Raw genomic sequence first — 18,742 nt, 5'->3', positions numbered from 1 at the left:
TCTTAAGGACCACCAGGCTGCTGAAGGACCTGCTCCCACCTACCGCATCATCAGGCTGCTCTGCTCTGTCACGTAAGGCCCTTACAGTCCCCTTGCTCTCCCTACTTCTGTGGTCCCGGCTATGAAGGGAAGCCATCGGTACCTTCTCAGGTACTTTGTATTTAGATGCCAGGATGCTACCAGTTGCCTAACTCTTCCCTGACCTTCCTGGGAGGAATAACTTCTTTAAGCCTTTGCAGAGACTATAGAGGTTAAATGCTCCAGGCTAAAGGACCGGATAGTCCTTTCAGTGTGCGTGTGGTTTGGAATGTGTCACATTGAGGGGATACGCTTTCAGATGAATTGGATCCAAGCGCTTTCTCTGGGTGGCATCGAGCGTTGCTCCAGAAGGAGATGGGACTTCACTACCGTTCAGGCCCTGCCGTGGAAGCCAGTGGGGAGGACAGCCTCTCTCCTGCCCCAGATCACCGAGGTCTGACTCTGTAGTGTGATGCCCCGCCCACCTCCTGCCTACAAGTCCAGCTCATCCCCAAGGAAGCGGGAAAGCTGCCCTCTGTCTCCCGTGTCCTGCCTCAAGGGCTGTGCCTACTGAAGCTATTATAGCACTCTGCCTCTATAAAAGCCTCAGAGCCCCCAGCCTTACCTCTCAACCTGTCCTCTCCACTGGGTGGAAGTGTGCAGTTTTTACTGCAACAAGAAAAGAAAAAGAACACAGGCTGGTAGCTGAGACTGCTCAAGTCCACTCTTCAGAATCACTGCCACTTAAGTCAGGGACCAGAGCCACTTTGCCCTTGGCCGGCCACCCTGTGGATGCGCGCCTAGAGTGTGCCAGTAAACAGTGCCACGTGCCGCTCTCCTTTACCATCTGGGCCCGGAGGTTGCTGCCTGCTACTCTGGGCTGACTGGGGCTCTGAGGGCACGCTTGCGCGTCCTTGCCTCCAGTGAGACCCGCAGTGGCTGGCAACAGGTTTAAAGGTGCCAAGAGAGAGCTGAGACATGCTAGTGCTGTGTAAGTTTGGGGAAACATCTTTATCTTGAACAGCAAATTCCAGACCCAGACTGTGTTACTATGGGGTTGGCTAAAACGTTCGTTCAGGTTTTTCCACAGCATCTTATGGGAAAACTCGAAGAACTTTCTGGCCAACCCAGTATTTGAGGATCAATTGGTAACGATGTGGTGGCTTCAAAATTAAGTTCTTTAAGCCTAACTTGGCTTTATGAAATACAGAAATGAAAGCGTAGATCTTCTGTTATAGCTACAGTTGGGTTTCCGCTAGACCCGAAAGTCCAAAGTAAAGGAAATCAATGCAGCTTTATGTTAGCCTTCCTTGGTGCATGAAGGTGTCAGTGAAATGAGATGGGTGCATGTGTGTGTGTGCATGTGTGTACACGTGTGCTTGCTTTGACATGCACATGTGAGGGAAGGTGTATATGTGTGTGTAGGCTTGTGAGAAGTGACCAGAGAGAAGAATGGGAATCTCCAGAGTGTTTGAATCAACAGTACACTTGTGTTCTTTTCCTGATGTGCATTTAGTTGGAGAGGGGGTGGCTCTGTTTTGTTACACTTTCTAGTTGATCATTGGAAGTAGATCCAGAGACAGAAGGGAAGGAAGAACTATGAAATCAAAGGAGAGAGGTCAGGAGTCCAGTTTGGCTGAGCCTCTCTAGCTTACAAAATCCTAACCCAGGCTTCCTTGAGTGTGGGACCTCTTTGCTCATTAGAAGTTGGGGTGTTCAGGGGAGGGGAAGGTCTGGCTTCTCCAGGCCCACTGCCCATAAGCAGGGGCTGAGGACAAAGCCAGAGGCCAGTGGACTGGGTGTGTGGAATGTGCTAGGAGAGGGCTTGTTTGGGGAGAAGAGTGGGTGGGGAAGATAGTGTCTAAAAGGGTCTTGAAAAGATTGCAAAGGGAAAGAAGAAAGGAGATAGTAGAGAGACTCAAGAATTGGAGAGACTAGTTCTCTGTACTACTGACTTGGAACCCATTCAAGACCCTTCCCTTCAGGAGGCTCCACAGTGGTTTCTACCCACGTTGGCCCCATCCTTTCCCCGGTTCATGCCCTCCCTGGAGCACTGGTGTGTGTGTTGGTGTCATCTTTAGTGTGACCCAGCCAGCGTGCGCTGGGTGTGTGGAGATGGAGGAGACAGAGGACAGATCTAGGGGCCTTCAAAGGTCACCAGCCACTGGGCAGGAAAGGGAGCGTTGCGGACCCCAACCTCCAAGTGATGTCACCCTGTCCTCTCCCCCTTGCTTCTTGCTCTGCTAACTCAGCTCCTGCCCTCCTCTCTTTCATCCTTCCACTCTGCCCTGTGTGGAGGACGAGTGGACACCAGGGGCGCCTCCCTTGCAGTACCTGCCCCAGCCTCTCCCGGGTGCCAGCAGACTCTTGGGCACCCTAGGCTCTCACAGGTGTGGAGCCAGGGAAGAATTGCTCTGCACAGGATGGACTTATATTGGAACTGAAAATTATATTCCTTATATCCCTGCTGATACCAATGCTGTCTATAAAGCCTCTTCATAGCCTCACTTCTCTCAACTGCTCTCATTTAGGGGTTGTATTCCTTTTTATTTTCTCTTTGCCTGACTGCTTTCTCCTACCCCTCACCCCTCACCCAATTCCTCGCCCTCTCCCTGAGCCTTCTACTTCCTAAAACTGTGTGGCATTAACTCTGTTGGATCAACTCTCTGGGAAAAGATTCTGTTCATGTAAGTGCACTTACTGCCTGGATGTTGTCACTAGTCTAGTGGCTTTTGCTAAATAAACCTTTCTTATTTCTAAAAGCTTTTCCATTGTCTTTTCTTGCTTCTTCTATTCTACCTGCTCCTTCTCCCCACCCCACCCCACCCCACTCCCCAAGCCTGGTGGCATCAGCTCCGTGACGCACGACTCCCAGGGGTGTGGTGTTGAGAAAAAGAACTCATGCTTCCAACAAGGAAGGAAGGAAGGTGGTACCTTCAGAGGCAGATTGTCCAGACCAGCCTTGCAGGATCAGGCTATACCAACAGTTCTTATCCAGGGGCGACAGTGCTCCCCCAGGGGATGTTTGACGGTGTCTTTTTGGTTGTCACAACTCGGAAGGATTCTGTTGACACATAGTGATTGGAAGCCAGGGAAGTTGCTAAATTTTCTACAGTGTGCAGAACAGCCCCCACGACAAAGAATTATCCAGCCCGAAATGTCAGTAATGCCTTGTCTATACCTGTTTCTTTTGTTCAGACTCTCCCATACCCCAGACCTTTTCATGCTCCAGACATCATTGAAATATTTTGGCAGCAGCAAGTTTTGAGTGCTTTAAAAAGTACATCATAGATCTTTTCAGATAGAGTTAAGATCATCAAGGGAGAAGGCAATGGTAACCCACTCCAGTACTCTTGCCTGGTAAATCCCATGGACGGAGGAGCCTGGTGGGCTGCCGTCTCTGGGGTTGCACAGAGTCGGACATGACTGAAGTGACTTAGCAGCAGCAGTAACAGCAACAAGATCATCAAGATTATAAAATTTCACTGATTCCCTGACTATAAATGTCTGAAATATGTAGTTGGTAGAATGCTAGATGGGAGCAATCCAGAAATGTCCATACTGGAGACAAAGCAGGGACGTTCCCACACCTGCCTAGAAGGATTACGGTGTCCCTGAGACACAGCTCAGCGGAGGGGTCCTGTCTCACTGAGATGTGGGCTTTCCTGCAGGGAGCAGAAATAAGAGGGGAGGCAGAAGGCTGGCAAAGACGGATGTTAGAGAAACATGGAGCTGCAGTTTCTCAGCATCGTGACAATCAAGCTACAGTGACCGGAACATATAGCTCTTTGGAAGGCAGAGGTTTCGTTAAACTTGACTTTGGTAAGCCAGGCCTGAAGGAGAATTGGAGGGTCAGTCAACCAGGTTTACGTACCCTCTGCCTTTCTCTGGCTGAGTGAACGGAACTGAACCTTTATTTTCTCACCTGTAAAATGGGAATACAGTACCCCACTAAAGCCTCAACGAAGAGTAAATGAGACTGCATTTTAGAATCAGTCAGTGTTGCTGCTCAGGGGTGCCTGGTCAGCGCAGGTGTGTGCTGCATGCATTTCTGCTGCACTGAACCTACTCAGTACTCTGTATATCGAGAATGCTACTGGGGTCATAATGACACTATGTTAAACGTGAAAGGTGGAAAGTACCTTGTCCTTAGGGAGAAAATGCTGAATTTGCACCCCTGCCAGGGCACACTCAGCGTGTGCTGTGGTCCTCGGGCTCAGTCCCCAGCCTTTGGATGGCTTTCCGTCTCTTTTTTAACACTGTGCCCTGTGCCCGGGTGGCTCAGTTGTAAAGCATCGCCTGCCAATGACTGCCAGTGGCAGGAGGCGCAGCTTCATCCCTGGGTCAGGAAGGTCCTCTGCAGAAGGAAGTGGCCAGCCGCTCCAATGTTCTTGCCTGGGAAATCCCATGGGCAGAAGAGTTTGGTGGGCTACAGTGCGTGGAGTTGCAGAGACGGGCACGTCTGAGAGCACCTGCACACACGTTCCTGGCCATGCCCGTGGCGTGGGTGTCCTGGAGGAGCAAGCGGGGGCTGGGCTGAGGGGGAATGAGTCCTCTCCTGGTCCTCCCCACACTATGCTGAGACCGTGGGCAGCCTCCCCAGGTCCACTCCCTGTCCCCCTCTCCCTGTGCTCCTTCAGAAGCCCCGTCACGGGGCCACGTGTGCACAGTAATGTCTGTAAGGGGAAGCTCCCGAGGGCTTAGGTAACTTTTCCATTTAGGGAAGTGGGACGTCAGAGTGAGAACTAAAGAGTCACTGGAGTCTCCTCTGCTCCCTCAGAGTACCAGGCCCTGGAAGTAGAGTCATGTCAAGGCTGCCTGCAGACCACCATGCCCCGTGAGGGGAGAGTGGGACCTGCATGTCCTGGCTCCTGGTCCAGCTGGAGGTGGTGGGGGGTGAAGGGAGGCGAGGGAGTGGGGTGAGGAGCAGGGCGCTGGGGGTGGGGATGGGACTGGCCTCGCAGCAAAGGACTGGGACGCGACGGGCCTTGGGTCCAGCCTCTCTCTCCCTCACAAAGGAACCGCACATGGTATTTGAACAGGACAGTGCTAAGCAGAAGCAGCTTTGCTAAACCATAATGTGGGGCTTCAGAAACACTTGCCATATGACCACGGGAAGGGTCAATCCTCCCCACATTGGCCAACCAGTGGGTGCCAGGGTCCCCAAAAGGAAATGTGCCCCCACGCCCCTGCAGTGAAGGAGCCCACTGAGTCACCAGGGAGATGAAGTGAGAGGTAAATAAAGCCTCAAAATACGACCGTCGAGTATTAAGCTCTGTTTTCCTTCCACCACATAATGGGCAAAACAGGTGTCCTTGCTGCCCACTCAATGCTCATCCATTTTTCTGTGTCAGAGCGGGCTGTGAGGTTTGCTCAAAAATGGAATAAGGGTCAGGGCTATCTGCTGGGACATTCCTTGGTGCTAGAAGCAGTGTTTTCACATATTTAACCTGGCCTTTCTGCCATGATTCAACAGAGCTATGTCAAGATGTCCCATGGGTCAAAAATGATCTACTTCAGCCAGAGATGTCCCTTCCAAGAGAAGCATCGTGGTATATGTGGTAGGAACGGACCCCAGCCTTATTTGCCTCTCTTCTGGCTGATGCGTGAGGCATGGCCTTCCCATTCCATCCCTCAGAAGATCTAACACCTAAGAAGCTTTCACACTGCACGCAGATTCTGCCGATGCAGCCTTCCCCAGGCTGACAGGAGAGGGCCTTCAACCCTTCTGCCTCCGCGCAAGGTTCCCCATGGCGCGGAGCCAGGACCGATCACAGCGGGAGCAGCAGGAAGGTCAGGGTCCTAGAGCGGTGGCTCTCACACTTGAGCTGCATCAGAATCGCCTAGAGGGCAATTACAGCACAGACCGAGGGGCCCACCCGCAGTGTTCTGATTCAGTAGGTCTGAGAATTTAACTTCTAGCAAATTCCCAGGGGATACTGACACTTCTGGTCTGCACACCTCACTTTGAAAAACCACTATCTCGGAAGATATTCCCATACTTTGGGTATTCTTTCAAAACAGAGAGGCAGGGAGATGGACCTGGTGTTGCTAGGCAACCAGCAGCAGAAGGGAAATGGGATGGAGGCCAGAGGCTGGGAAGGATGGGGTACAGGGTGACCTGGCACTTAATAAAAGGCCGTCACTGACTTTGGTTTATTGACATCTCCACAGAGACATAAATAGGTATCGTCCCCTATTTACCTGGCGTCATCCACTAACAAGGGAGCCGCTGCTGTCCAGCAGGCCTACCTGAAGGCCTGGCCGCTGCCCAAGGAGAGCCTGTCTCCCGGCCGGGCCTTCTGCTCCTTGTACCAGAGCGTTTTGAGCTTGTGGTAGTACACCTTGCAGCTGAATCCCTCCTTGAAGCCCCTCTTGATATGGCTCTTGAGGGAGTGCAGCGTCGGATACAGGCGGCAGCAAGATGCACACTTGTAGCCATTCTGCTGGGCTGGGTGCCACTTGGAAGCCATCAGGATGTCCTGGAATGTGATGGAGTCTGTGGTGTCTGGGCCGGGCCTGGATTTCTTGGTGGCCTCTCGGGGGCAGGTGTTCTCTGGGGAGGGAGAGGATGAGCAGACGCTGTCGGCTGTGTCCTCTGGGAGGCAGCTGTCCCTCTGACCCTCGTCCCGCTGCACCTCCGAGAAGCTGTAGGTCTCAAGGTGGCTCTCTTTGTCCTTGCATAGAAAGTAGCTGTAAGGGGAGAACCAGGGCCGGTAGATGGTGCAGTTCCACCTCAGCTGCTCTCCATTTGGGGCGTCCCCCAAGATGCAATCTGCAAATGAAAGCTGGGTCTGAGCCTCAGGCCAGGCAGGGAGCAATGAGGCCTGGGGTGGCCAGAGACTGTACAGAGAGGCAGAAGGATAAGCAGACAGGGGGTCAGGCACGCCCTCAGGTCACCTCTGCCCCACCTTGAGTGGGTTCTGGGAGCAGGCAGAGGGTGGGGTGGGGAGAGCAGGCAGAGGCATTCTTTCCCGCTATTTGCTTTTCTGCTGGTACAAATGGCAGTTTGACTTCTGGGTAGTGACTCTGGTGGAATCACTCACTAAGCCCTGGTATTTGTCAGGTGTGTCCCGCCCTGAGGACACCTCTCCTCTGCCTCCTCTAAGGAGCAGACTGCCAGACCTCTGCACTCCCTCTTCCTTCCACAATGGTTGTGGCCATTTTTCCAGCCTTATTGTCTGTCTGCCTTCAACAGCCTGGTCAGGCAGAAACTGCTGCTGTGCATCAGCGTGAGAGACAGGAGAGGAGAAGCAAGAGGCCCCCACAGGGCTGCAGGTCTCTGCTAAAGGAAGCACCAGACGGAAGACTGCAGGGAGCAAGGCAGCGGGCGGCGATCCCACGCACAGCTCCCCCATACCCTCGGGGAGCAGCCGCATGCCCCAACTTCTCCCCCGTGCCCGCCCCACCAGAGCAGGTCTCACCTGGCGAGATCACTATGTTGTGCACCCCGTGCCGGAGAACGCCACCTGGGCACTGGGGCGGCAGGGCCTGGACTGGGCTGGGCACCTCAGTAGGTAACACAGGCTTTGCGATGTCTGGGTTACAGGAGAAACATTCTGGTGAGCTGAGCAGTGTTGGGAGCCCTTCCCCCAAGACGTACCTAGAGGTTCAACCTTGGTACTTTCAAGGCACTGCAAAGCTGAAGCAAAACAGTGACCTTTCTTGCACCTAGATAGGCAGAGCTATTCTGGATGACCTCCTGGGGAATTCCAAGTAGGGTGTGGTTTCACTGAGACCCGGGAAAGAGCCTCTCCAAAGGACAATGTAAGACGCGGGCCAGATAACAGCTTTCTGCCCGGCCCAGCCCTCTCTTGACCCTCCTGCAGCTCACCGTGTGTGTGTGTGTGTGTGTGTGAGTGTGTGTGTGTGTGTGTGTGTGTGTGTGTGTGAGTGTGAGTGAGTGTGTGTGTGAGCGCGCGCACATGCGCTTCTGTCTCTTCACTCCACGTTGCACCTTTTGGGTCCCTCCAGGGCCCAAGGGAGGGAGTCATGGGCCCTGTTGCTTTGTTACAAGATCCCTTTGAGGATGAAAAGCTGGTTTCTGCAATAGCCAGAGAGTGTTCAGATGAACCGTAGCTGTCTGATGGCTGCTAATACTTGGCTTAAAAAGCTGACTTGCCTCAAATCTCAGAGTAGTAGCTGTGCTCAGTTTGGGAAATAGATACAAATGCCTGTGTATAGGCAGTGGGTGTTTAGGAGAGCTATTCCTCCACGGAGCAGCACTTAAACTTCAATGTGCGTAGGAACCACCTGAGATATCGTTAAAAGTGCAGATTCTGACTCAGCGGGTCTTGGGTAGGGCCTGAGGTTTTTCATTTCTGACAAGCTCTCAGGAGATGCTGACGTTACAGGTCCATGGACCATGCTTTGAACAGCAAGTCAGAACATTCAGCTTTATTGCATGAACTCATCAGCCTCTTCTTCAACTTACATAGACAGGCTGTCCCCGCGAGTGTCCATGTAGATACAGAGGGTGAAAAGTGTAACAACAAATGTTTCCCCCATTCTTCACTTGCAGAAAATGAATAAACAGCAGGAACTACTTACCTGCTTTCTCCAATTAAAATGCCTCCCACCCACAGCATTTTGAAAAATTATTTTCTCCCTGTATGTAATTTAACTTTCTCACTAAATCGAGGTCCTATAACATGATCTGGTAGAGTACTCAATTACAAGCTTCAAAGAGCCACATTTTGGGGGGCCCAGGGGCACCAGAGTTTACCTGGCAAGCTGGTGGCACGTGAGGACATAATATCAGGAAGCGTGCTCAGGGCAGAGGAAGAGATTCGAGTTCCAGAAATGCTGAGGAGTGAGAAGTTCTCCATGTTCTGGCTACCAAAGGGTACGGAGGTCACGTACAGCTGCTCCCAGGAGGCTGGTTGGGTTGTCTGGACGATAAACATTCCGAGCGCAGGTGACATCACAAGAAGACCACACGATTCCACTCACCAGGAAGGTGCCCTCAAAGATGGATGGGGTCTGGTGCAAGCAAGATAAAAATTTTAAAGATTTTTTGACTTGGCATTCCTCAGTGGCCTGTCTTACTTGGGAATATCCAGAGAGATGGAGGCGTGTGGGCGAGACCTGGAGTGATGCTGTCTGTCCCCCTGTCTGCTCTTTAGTGTCCCTTTTCCATGTTGTTGCTGCCAGTACCCCCAGCTCTGGGGCTCTCTGTCCTCTCTGAATGACGGCCTTGGTTTCTTTTTCATCTGCCTAATGTCTGCCACCAGATATTTTTGTTGTTTTAATTTAGCTTCTGGTTTGGGATATGGTGTATACTTTTATATTTTTCTTTGGACATAATTTCAAACTTAGAAAAAGCTGCAAAACTAAAATTAGTGCAGAGAATGTCCATGTACCCTGTATCTAGATTTTCCTATTGTTAACATTTTATTCCATTTGCTTTATCAATTCCCTCCCTCCCTGTCTATGCATGTATACTTTTTTTTTTCCTGAGGTATTTAAAGGTAAGTTACAAACATAATGTCCCTTTGTGCCTAAATACTCAATATGTTCTCCCCAAGAATAGGGACCAGATACTGTTTTAAATGGTTGGTGCTATTTTTAGCAAATGACTAAAACATAAATGGGTGGCTTACTCAACACCATTTGCTCATTATAAGCCATTTCCCACGAGGCTATGAACTCAGAGTGGCAAGGTTGCCTCTTTTCTTCGCTTCACTTCTGTCATCTAACAGCCTGGGTAGCCTGCTAGAGGGTTGATGGGTGAGTTGAAGGTGCCCCCTTCTCGATGCATACAGGGCTTTAGATGTAAAGGTGGAGATGTTTGTGCAGTGTGGGAAAGATCTGGTCCACTCTGTAAGCAGCAGTGCACTCCCCCTGCTGTGTGTGGACCAAGTGTGAGTGAGCGTCTGCGTGTGAGAGCCTGGAGTTGGCCTCCTGTCCCTGTGTGTTCACAGCACTCAAACGTTTGCCGGGGGCAGTGTGGGGAACGTACTCTCCTCACGCGCTGCCTCCACAGCCTGGTCTGGAATGTTAGAACGTGTTAGGATGCAAACTGATACTATGTACCTTGGCAACTTTAAGGTATTGGCAATTTCAGTTGGCTGCCCTGGCGTGCAGAAAGATCAGGGCTCAGGGAGTCAGCCTGTGTGAGTTCTAAATTTGGGTCTACCATTCAGCTCCCTGTGGGTATGAGGCATTCCTCTCTGCCACCTGCTTTTCCCGTTCTGTTAATTGGCGTGGTTGGAGTGGATGACCATCTTCCTGGTCTTAAATCTAGTGATTTACATGTGGAAATGAGACAACGAAGGAGTGATGCAGGACCCAGGAGACTTAGAGCTTCATCCTGCCCTGGCCTATTCCATTCCTCCTGCCGCCAGCTAGGAACTCCAGATATACTTAATGCAAAGGGGGCTCAGAATATGGGGGGAAATACAAGAGGCTACATCAGAGCCTGTTGGGAGAGTTTTTAAAATCTGACTCTGTTTTGATCTGGTTATTAACAAGCACCCGGTCGTCCTGCGTGCCTCATAACAGGGCCCCTGTCTTGCATGCTATGTCCTCTTGGTGTGTTGTTGCTGGTGGCCCAGACAGGAGATGACACTCCCCACGTGGTCGGTCACTACATAAAACGTGTCTCTCTCTCGTTTGTTTCCCACCTGCTTTCCGAGCCCCTTTCTCGGACAGGTAAGATACCATCTTTCTTACGGATGACTTTGGCCCCAGATGTTCCACTCTGCTTGGCTGTGTGCATGCTGGGGGTGCTCTGGGGAGGGTCACCTGGTTGGGGTCCACTTACCTTCCTTTCCACCATCACTGTTACTTTCTGAACCACCACGCTTCTGGTCCTGACAGTGTGTGAGTTTTAATGCTTTCAGCAGGAAAGGGGCTTGCTGCACACCCCTCAGATGGGGAGATGAAGGAAGCCCCAGGGAGAGTCCTGTGTCGGAGGCTGGAGTTCCTCCCAGTCTGACCTCAAGAGCCCCTGTGGACCACTCCCACAGGAGGGGGTTTTGAATGACTTTTCTAAATGGAAAAGGGCTTGGAGAACAGTTTCTCTACGATGTTAGCTCCTAATGCAGTCAGTTTTAAGCATTCATGTCAAAAGTCAATTCAATTAAACTATTTGCTAAATGCCTGCTATTGTGCAAGGCCCTATGCTGAGCATTGTAGACCAGAAATATCCCTCAAGATGCTACAGCCCAGCAAGGAGCTTATTTTATTATAAAGACAAGATGTATTTACCAGAAGACTGCAGAGAATTGTGAAGAGAGTACATGATGGGCTATATTTAAATTACTTAAGAATTCAGCAAATACATTCTGACGGGTAGAGAAGCAAGTAGTACAGGAAATCTAAAATGATGCTTAGTCAAAAAGTTATGTTTATTAGACTGCTTCCTCAATAATTATAATAAAAGGGGCTTGCAATTTACAAGTTACTTTGCCAGGTGCTTTTGGTACTTACACTTTTAAAAATGAATGTGTCTGCTCTGAAAATTCACATTAAACCAATAAGAAAACAGCCACAGAACTATGTGAGCCCAGAAGTGGTGGGGATTGGCCTTCTTCCCCAGCCTACCTCTCTTGAACACTCGCTCTAGTTTCATGGTGGCCCAAATACTTTCTGATTTGGGGGGAAATCATTAAACGCGTTAGTTTCCAGGAGTTCATGATCAAAGAAGACTTTGAAGAATATGGGACATGATAGGTAAATCACGCAAAAGTGGATGACATGGCAAGATTTACACTCTCAGGAGAAGACTCGAGTTGATACCCCTGTTGTACGATGGGCCAGGATCTCCTGCTGGTGTGGTGGGTCTACACCCGGAAGTCAGCCAGCCTGAACCAGCTGGCTCTGTGCCTGGTGTCCCAGCGGTGCTCTACCCAAGTTCCTGGCATGTCTCCTGCAGAGGTGCTTTTCCTGCATGTGGGTTAGGGTCAGTTACAGAGGTGAAGACTGGGGCTCACCAAAGGGGGAGATTCCACTCTTCCCACAGCTGCCTCCTACCTCTAAAGACCCTCACCATCTGGCTTATTGAGGTAGTTGGCTCAGAAGAGAGATCTCTGCTTGAAACCACAATAGAGAGAAATGCTCCCTGTGACCCAGGACTCAGCAGGGCAGGGCAGAGAAGTGCTTTATGCGCAAGTTCAATAAAGTGGCTTCCAGGCTGGCTCAGATTAGAAAGAATCCACCTGCAATGCAGGAGACCTGGGTTCAGTCCCTGAGTTGGGAAGATCCCCTGGAGAAGGAATACTCCTGCATTCCTACCTGGAGAATTCCCTGGACAGAGGAGCCTGTGGGCTACAGTCCATGGGGTCACAAAGAGTTGGACACAGCAGAACAGCTAACACTTTCACTTTTTTCAACAGAAGGAAATACACACCCTAATCTCAGTTCCTCTTAGGAAGGCTCAGCAAGAATAGACACTTAGAAGAGGAGCCTGTGACCAAAGGCAACCTCTCCTCCCCACAGGTTGACAAAAGTACCTGGAACGGTTGGGAAGGACAGGAACCTCCAGCCTGCTTGCAAGGTGCTAGCATGGGTCTGGCTGCACTGAGACCTGAGCTGAATTTCCGGGTGGGGAGACGCTGCCCCATGCCAGGGTGTATGGGGCATGAACCTTGAACTCCTGAGAACCCTGAGCTCCAGCCATTCCAGTTACACATCGCAGAGCTGCTGCGGTCTTGGTCTCCACAGTTCTCTATCTGCAAATGGGTTTGGCAGTTCAGGGTATTTATTTTGAGTACCTACTGTGTGCTAGCTGTCAAGGACACAAAGATGAATGAGACATGGCCACTGCCTTGCAGGTACCAACAACTCAGTGGGTCTCCTCTCAGCCCTTTGAGTTAATTAATCCTTCCAGCTGAAGAGGGATCCCTAAGAGGAGTGTCCACAAGGCATATTTAGACAGCAGGCAAGGCAGGGAAGGGAGTGGGACGAGCTCTGAGCTTCGGGTGAGAAACCCTGGTTTGTAGTTCCCACAGCACCCGTAACTGGCCTGTGACCTGAGGCCCAGCAGTTCACTGCTCTGAGCCCCGTTTTCCTCCTCCATAGTAAAAGTCTTAACCACACCCCACCTCACTAGGTTGTCCTGAGGATTAAGTGAGCTGGTGTTTGTCAGCTTCCTCGTACTTCCTTGGCACCAAGCACTCATCCGTTTGGTTCACACCATCCCTCCTCAAACAGCTGGTCCGTTCTCCCAGATTCCACACCTGGAGAAGTGAGCATTTTCCGTGGAGAAAGCATGCTACGCGTGTACCTCTTTAGCAGAGAGCCTCCAACCGCAGGCCTCTCGCCCTTCCTCCACCGGCTTCTACCCCAGTACCCGAGTCAGTGCCATGCGCTCACCGCAGCATAAAACTGTACATCTCATCGCTTCATCCTGGTTTCCTTTACTTTAGAAGGCCTGGTGACCCCAAGGTAAGCAGTTAGGCTGGGAGTCAAGGAGGCAGGCTTAAAGGGATAAGTTGGCTTTTTTTTTGTGGCTAGCGTTCATCACTGATTAACCTGGGTGAGGCAGAACTAGAATTTCTGGTCCCACAGCCCATCAAGACAACCGGATTGCAAGGTTCAAGGGTATCTGCTGGCGCTCTTGACTCGCGAGGTTACAAAGTTGTGGGTGTGGTGTAAGGAGAAGACCGGCAGTGATAGGGAAAGAAGTACCCGCTCCCCTCCCCTCACCGGCTCTCTCTTTCCTCTTTGTTTGTAGTCGACCACAGCATGTTTGAGAACCTGAACACAGCCCTCACTCCCAAGCTCCAGTCGAGCCGCTCCTTCCCCCACTTGTCCAGGCCAACGGCCCCCAGCGCTGCTGCTCAGGGGTCTGTGGAGCCCGGGGGGCCCGGACTCTGGGTGGGCAGCAGTCAGCACCTCAAGAGCCTGGGCAAAGCGGTGGGGGCCAAAGTGAACGACTTCCTGCGGAGAAAGGAGCCCTCGAGCCTGGGCAGCGTGGGCACAACAGAGGTCAACAAGACCGCAGGGGCCCAACTGGCCGGCGGGGCTGACGGGGATGACGGAAGGTGAGTGCACCACCTATCACCTCCCTGCGGGTCTGTGGACCAGGAAGGGGCTTGCAGAGAAACTGTAGTGTCTCGAGAGGAGAATGACCCTGGGGAAGGGACTTGAGGTGGTCACATGAGAATAGCTGAAGGGTGACGTTTGGGGAAGCCGGCTTCACCGTCCGCCGCCACAGCGGAAGTTCCCGGCATGCGCATCACGTCCCGGCGCTGTGCTGTGCTTCAGCTGCGCTCTGTTACTGACCCTGCCACAGTCCTCCGAGGTAGACGGTATCATTTCCATTTTGCAGACAGTGTAGGTTCAGAGTGGTAACGTGAGGAGCTTAAGGGTACAAAGTTAGTGATCAGCAGAGTTGGATTCAAACCCAGGTATTGTGGAAAGCACGCTTCCCAGGGGGATTCCAACACCCAGCCCCGTGTGAGGAGCCCTGCCCTGACAGTCAGTAGTGGAGAAGCCCATGTTTGGGCAGGTGCGGGGGAAGCCTCCCATTTGGGGCCTTGTTTTAGGCAAGTGCACTTGGAGGGTGGTGATGCAACTTTTGAGAGCTATTGCATAGGTTCTGATGAGATGCAGTTCACCAGTGGGCCCAGTGTTAACTCTGTGCTGCTCTGAAGACCGAGTGAGCATGTGACAGCCCCAAAGCCATTTGCACTCACACTGCTGAGACTCATGCTAAACCAAGGATGAGAGTCCAGAGTGTAAAGCGCCCCCCTGGGTGGGTGAGTGGAAAATGCAGTTGGAGTTAGAGATGCGAGAACACAGCAGGGACTGGTGTCTCGCCAGCCTCAGAGCACTGACATCAACTTTACAGGTCAGCCCTGCAAGAAGCATTCCCTCGGCTGGATCCTCCACCTCCTGCCACCAGGAAGCGAACCCCTCGGGCCCTGAAGACCACCCAGGACATGCTGATTTCGTCACAGCCTGTCCTAAGCAGTCTGGAGTATGGGACAGAGCTGTCATCTGGGCAGCCCCAGGTCTCGTCTTCCGCCCAACCCAGCCCAGCTGATGCTTCCCAGCCAGAGGCCACCACAGAGGTGGTGGACAGGGATGACGCTCTGCCCAATGGAGAGGTTTCCGTGTCGGTACCTGATCTCATCCACAAAGACGGCCAGGACGACCCCAAGCTCAAGGTGACTGAGTGCCGAAGGGCCTCCTCCCCTGGCCTCATGGAGAGAAATGGCCTCAAACTCAGCCTGAGCCCCATCAGCCTGGCCGAGTCTCCGGAGGACGGCAGCCCACCTCCACGGGCGCGGACCTCCAGTGTTGACAATGAGGGCCCTCACCCAGACCTGCTGTCCTTTGAGTAGAGCTGCTGAGCGCCCTCCCTCTGCCCTCTCCTCCACCGTGCACCCTGGCTCTGCCCTCTCTCCTGCTGTCTGTCCCCCTTGCACAAGGCATGGCAGAGTGATTCTCCTGGTGATTGCAGGGCCACAGGTCCAAGTGGTTGTATAGTCCAAGAGTCTGTCCATGGAATGGAAAAGTACTCCCTTGGGTGCCATCCCAGCTTCTCTGCATGCTGGCTGCAGCCCTTGGATGTTGGGGCACCTCTGCTCCCATGGTGCCCTGGCTTCCCATGGGCGTGCAGGGCCAGCAGCACAGGATGAAGGCTGTTCTCTTTGCCTGTCTTCCAAATGCCGCCTGCTCTTCTCTTTTCCTCGCCCTCCTGGTTCCTTCCTTCTCCTCCCTGGGTGCCCAGAGGCCTCCTGCCTCAGGGGCAGTCAGATTGGATGGGGGATGCTGGGTTTGGCTTGGTGACGGGCCCAGACCCAGAAAGCCACACCAGAGCACAGCGCAGCCGCAGCTTTTCCTGGTCACAAGACACTGCAGGCCTCAGGCTGTCCCCTTGCCTCTGCCCACGTGCATGCAGGCTGAGGGAGATGCTTATGCCTGAGACCCTGGGCAGCCTTGTCGCCCAGCGCTCACAGGGGCTTCTCCTCTAGACGGGGAGCATGGTGAGCCCTCCCTGGGGCAGGGCATGGAGCCAGCCGCCGAGGGCACCTGCCCAGTGTGGGAGTGTCCAGAGGCTTTGGGAATGATGGTGCCCAGCTACGCTCGTGCTCCCTGCCCAGAAGGAGGGACCCAGGCTTCCAACGCTGTGCATGAAGACAGGGCTAGGCAGACCCTTGCAGAAGCAGCAGAGCAAGTTCTGACGTCATTCGGGGGGAGGGCCCGGGAACCTGGCATCCATGGAGCTGGTCCCGAGAGAACACAGAGCAGTAGTGGAGAAGGCCATGGGAAGAGTAGTCATTAGGACTCAGGGCATCTATGGGGCCTCACAGCCTACCGAGATGTAGTTCCAGGCTCTAAGCATGCTAAGTGCGAGGATGAAGGTGAAGAGTGTGAGGACCAAGGTGGAGGGTGTGAGAGGTTGGAGTATGGTGAGAGGCTGGGCAGGCTGCCCTTGAGGAGGGGGCACTCTGCTCTTGGCCTGAAGGCGCTCTCTGTGCACCTGCTCTGGGGTCTCTGTGATGGACTGGCAGTTCCCCCAGCTGCGCTGGTTCCACCCTCCTGTGTTAACCCACCTCTGTGTTCCTGTCTCCCACCAGGAGTCCTGTCCTGCTGCTTTCCTGTGGCCAGGAGACCCTGTCAGGGGTTGATCCCAGCCTTGGGGGCCTTTGCAGCAAGAAGAGAACGCGCCTTTTCTTAAGCAGGGTGGCTGGTCCCTGGGAGAAGGCTGAGGGGGCTCGTCCGGCCAGAGCAGGGTCTTCATTCCTCTTCCTGCAATTCGTGCTGCCTCCGTTTCTAGTCATCGCTTGGCTTCCCCTTCTGGGTGCCCCAGAGCTCACTGCCCACTTCCTCTCATCACCCACTTCCTGCTCCCCCTCACCACCTCCGTGGACCCAGGAGCCTCGGGGGATCACCAGCGTGCAGGCTGATCCTGCCCCGTGTGCTCGCGTCTGCAGCCACACGGCCAGGCCTCAGCTCTGCCACGGCCTTGTCTTTTCACAGCAGTGCTTTGTCTCCTCTTCCTCAGAAGGGTCCCAGCATCCCAGGCACCTGGCAGGCCATTGTGAAGTGAGCAAGGCTGTTACTGAATTGAGTCGATCCTGCCTTATTCCAGGAACATCACAAGGATGCGATATCTGCCCTCAATGCTCAGAAGTTCTTAGGACTAGCATTTTGGGGGCCTGTGGGTTTTCCCATACTGGCTTGGGGTTCTGCACAAAACACACAGCTGGGGGTGGGGAACAGAGCTAAACCCACATGCTGGGAGCTAGCCCCCTTTGATTTGCACTTCCATGCCAGAAGTTCAGTTTGCTTCTGATGAGAAACTTACTGAGTATCTACACTCTGGTCTGCTGCTCTCCCAGGGACCAGCGTGCCTCTGGCCGGGTGGTACTGTAGCCATAGGTACAGTGGTGGCAGGCCAGGGCTGGTTCAAACACCGTGCTGTCTGCTCCCCACCCAGACGCCACTGAGGCCCGGGAGTCAGCACAGGCATCCTGTCAGGCTGTCCCAGGACCATGGACAGGGTGACCCCAGAGTTCCTCAGGCTCGTGTCCAGTGCTGCATGAGGAAGGGGCTCTGGGACCCTGTGTCAGTGTCCAGGTGGCCTCTCTCTGGTCGCCACCTCAGCCATTCTTCTGCAGCAGGGGGTGAGGGAGCTCTCTGAGGCTAAAATCGAGTCCTAAATGCTGCAGAGAGTGCCTAGTACTAGGGGACAAGGGGTTCCCAAAGGCCGACAGGAACAGCAATGTCTATCCTGCCGAGGGCCCTGGCACAGACCAGCTGTCTATGTAAAACCACACTTGGCTTCCTGTGTCCATCTCAACACCTGACCTTCCTGTAACTGCAATGTGCTGTCACCCCTGACACACACACACACCCCTCAGGGTGACTCCAGCTTCTCTGGAGGCTTCACCCTGGGGTGGCCCAGTCTGCTCAAGGACAGGGCACCAAGGAGAAATGTCTTCTATGTCCTCAGAAGGAAGTGGGGCCATGGAGTTTTTTCCACATTCTGGTCCCACTCTCCTGTATCCCCATATTCAGCAATAGCTTTACCCTGACAGATGGAAGGTGAGCTTCCAGAACCTGGCAAAAAGGTGGCATATTCATACTCCCCTGGCACAGAGAGAAATGTAATGTGTTAACGAATGTGAGTGATGAAGACCTTCTTGTAATCAATCAGCTTTTAAAGAACCAAGAGGTTGGCCCCAGTTTAGGGGAAGAAGAATATTACAGAGCTATTCCGAGTATTTTCTAGAGATTTTATATTTATATTTTTAGTAATTTTCTGGTAGAAAGTATACAATAAAATGGTTTGGTTTGGGTTTGCTGGTTTGGTTTTTTTCTCCTAACCAATGGTGGGTGGTTGGTTTTTCTGAAGGCTGACTTGTTCGCCGGCCTTTTGCTTTGTGAGCCTGGGAGAGGGAGCCATGACAGATCTCTAGCCTGAGACCTTGGGCGGAAATGGTCTCTGGGGATGTGCCCTCGTTTAGTCCCCTAACTGGCTGGGCACCGTGGAAGTCTCCCTCCTCCAAAGTGAACTATGACTACTTCGGGGAACCACATCGTGTGCAGAGGTGCCACCCTCCCCCTCAGAAAGAAGCAGGAAATGAGAGTGGCCACAGGATCATCTACCTGGGGTCCATAACCCTCTCCTACTGAGGTGGGAATGGAGCTGGGTGTGCACACAGACCTTCTTCAGAGAGAGATCAGAGCTGCTATCAGATTCCAAGTCATTAGTAATGTCAGTAAAACACCCAAAGCTGCTGATGTGGGCACTTACCCCAGACTA

The 18,742-nt window shown here is 52.8% G+C and overlaps 2 protein-coding genes across 5 annotated transcripts; one reads left to right on the top strand and one right to left on the bottom strand.

Moving 5' to 3' along the window:
- The first annotated feature begins 248 nt into the window (after nt 1–248).
- C3H1orf226 (chromosome 3 C1orf226 homolog) lies at nt 249–18,275 on the top strand. Of its 4 annotated transcripts, none has more exons than XM_010802787.4 (3): nt 249–9,747; nt 13,697–14,006; nt 14,816–18,275. In XM_010802787.4, the coding sequence occupies exons 1-3, from the start codon at nt 9,744–9,746 to the stop codon at nt 15,309–15,311; spliced, it is 810 nt and encodes a 269-aa protein (XP_010801089.1). In that variant the 5' UTR covers nt 249–9,743; the 3' UTR covers nt 15,312–18,275. The 4 variants fall into 4 exon arrangements, with proteins under 4 accessions (XP_010801089.1, XP_005203612.1, XP_005203613.1 ...); XM_005203555.4 differs by lacking the exon at nt 249–9,747 and adding an exon at nt 9,754–10,671; XM_005203556.5 differs by lacking the exon at nt 249–9,747 and adding an exon at nt 10,678–13,407.
- SPATA46 (spermatogenesis associated 46) lies at nt 6,151–8,918 on the bottom strand. Its single transcript, NM_001046460.2, has 3 exons — nt 8,744–8,918; nt 7,443–7,556; nt 6,151–6,793 (listed from the first exon to the last, which is right to left on the bottom strand). The coding sequence occupies exons 1-3, from the start codon at nt 8,844–8,846 to the stop codon at nt 6,267–6,269; spliced, it is 744 nt and encodes a 247-aa protein (NP_001039925.1). The 5' UTR covers nt 8,847–8,918; the 3' UTR covers nt 6,151–6,266.
- Nucleotides 18,276–18,742: the final 467 nt, after the last annotated feature.

This window comes from Bos taurus, chromosome 3 (genome assembly GCF_002263795.3).
Source record: "Bos taurus isolate L1 Dominette 01449 registration number 42190680 breed Hereford chromosome 3, ARS-UCD2.0, whole genome shotgun sequence".
NCBI lineage: Eukaryota > Metazoa > Chordata > Mammalia > Artiodactyla > Bovidae > Bos > Bos taurus.
The sequence above is the reverse complement of the archived record's forward strand: the minus strand, read 5'-3'. Positions and strand labels throughout refer to the sequence as shown.

Bases quoted from the DNA above. Each gene is read 5' to 3' on its own strand.
- SPATA46 (NM_001046460.2), bottom strand. From the start codon at position 8,846: ATGGAGAACTTCTCACTCCTCAGCATTTCTGGAACTCGAATCTCTTCC. The intron at 7,557-8,743 runs GTAAACTCTGGT...CCTGTAACCCAG, and splicing joins ACGTGCCACCAGCTTGCCAG to ACATCGCAAAGCCTGTGTTA. The intron at 6,794-7,442 runs GTGAGACCTGCT...TTTCATTTGCAG, and splicing joins CAACATAGTGATCTCGCCAG to ATTGCATCTTGGGGGACGCC.
- C3H1orf226 (XM_005203555.4), top strand. From the start codon at position 10,536: ATGCTATGTCCTCTTGGTGTGTTGTTGCTGGTGGCCCAGACAGGAGAT. The intron at 10,672-13,696 runs GTAAGATACCAT...CTTTGTTTGTAG, and splicing joins CGAGCCCCTTTCTCGGACAG to TCGACCACAGCATGTTTGAG. The intron at 14,007-14,815 runs GTGAGTGCACCA...TCAACTTTACAG, and splicing joins GCTGACGGGGATGACGGAAG to GTCAGCCCTGCAAGAAGCAT.